The 1,135-nt window shown below is 56.8% G+C and overlaps 1 protein-coding gene across 1 annotated transcript in view; it reads left to right on the forward strand.

The window, feature by feature from the left end:
• Window positions 1–488: 488 nt before the first annotated feature.
• The window catches only part of LOC107118701 (tetratricopeptide repeat protein 39A-like), a gene marked incomplete at its 5' end in the record, with an annotated part of 6,493 nt that continues 5,846 nt past the window's right edge, over window positions 489–1,135 (forward strand). The window contains one exon of the mRNA XM_015421059.1: window positions 489–609. Coding sequence (XP_015276545.1) covers window positions 489–609 — 121 coding nt within the window. The remainder of the gene's footprint in view (window positions 610–1,135) is intronic.

Below are 1,135 nucleotides of genomic sequence, written 5' to 3' on the forward strand. Positions count from 1 at the left end.
GGACCTGGCAACCCTAGACATTGGCCCCAGAACAAGTGTGGCTGGCGTTTGTTGGGAGGATCTCAGGTAGGCTTGTCAGCCTCCAAGTGGGGCCTGGACAGCTCCCGGAATTGCAACGGCTCTCCAGGCAACAGAGATCAGCTCCCCTGGAGAAAATGGCTGCTTTGGAGGGTGGACTCTGTGGCATTTATACCTTGCTGCGTTTCCCTGCCCTCCCCAGGCGCCACCCCCCCAAATCTCCAGGAATTCCACAAGCTGGAGCTGGCAACCCAAGCTCGGGATTGGAGTCTGGGGCTGCCAGTGGTTGGATTCTGGGGGTGAGCGTTGCCAGCTATCTGGCGTCCTGTGCAAAGTGCCCCTGGGAAGCGCCGTCTCTCTTTCCCCCCCCCATTCCTGAGTGGAGGAGCAACGCCCACCTGGGGGCTCTGGGAAGAGGCGTCTCTGCGGTGACTCCCCCCCCCCCCCCCCCCACTCTTTCTCCCTTGCAGGCAGGTCTCCTCCTTCAAGCAGAAGATCGCCGGGAAGTCCCCCCCCACTGAGAAGTTTGCTATCCGCAAAGCCAGGCGCTACAAAGCCAGTGAGCACGTCCCCTTGCCGGTGCCGGCGCTGGTGAGGAGGGGCGGGGGAAGCCTGCTTGTGGCTGTGGGGGGTGGTTTCCCTTTGGGAGAGTGGCCGGGGTGTGTGTGTGTGTATGCCTGGTCTGGAATGAGAGGACCTTTTCATCGGCACACCTTGCTGGCAGTTGCAAAGCAGTTCATGGGCCTTTCAAAGTCACGGGCTCTCTCTTTCTCAGTTCAACTTTATTTGTTGCAATCACAGATCAGCCAAGATTGACGCACAGGCAGAGTTGTCAGCACGTCTATAGGCAATAAAAATTTCAGAGCCACGTGATAGGCTGATTTCAATAGCACAGACATAATTAATGCAAATAAATAAGTACAGATAGGTAAAGGTAAAGGTTCCCTTGCTCGAAAGCCAGTCGAATCCGACTCTAGGGTTGCGGTGCTCATCTCCGTTTCCAAGCCGAAGAGCCAGCGCTGTCCGAAGACGTTTCCGTGGTCATGTGGCCGGCATGACTAAACACCAAGGCGCACGGAACGCTGTGAACTTCCCACCGAAGTGGTACCTATTTATC

The sequence above is a fragment of the Gekko japonicus genome, unplaced genomic scaffold, assembly GCF_001447785.1.
Source record: "Gekko japonicus isolate JY-2015 unplaced genomic scaffold, Gekko_japonicus_V1.1 scaffold6177, whole genome shotgun sequence".
In the NCBI taxonomy this organism is placed as follows: Eukaryota; Metazoa; Chordata; class Lepidosauria; order Squamata; family Gekkonidae; genus Gekko; species Gekko japonicus.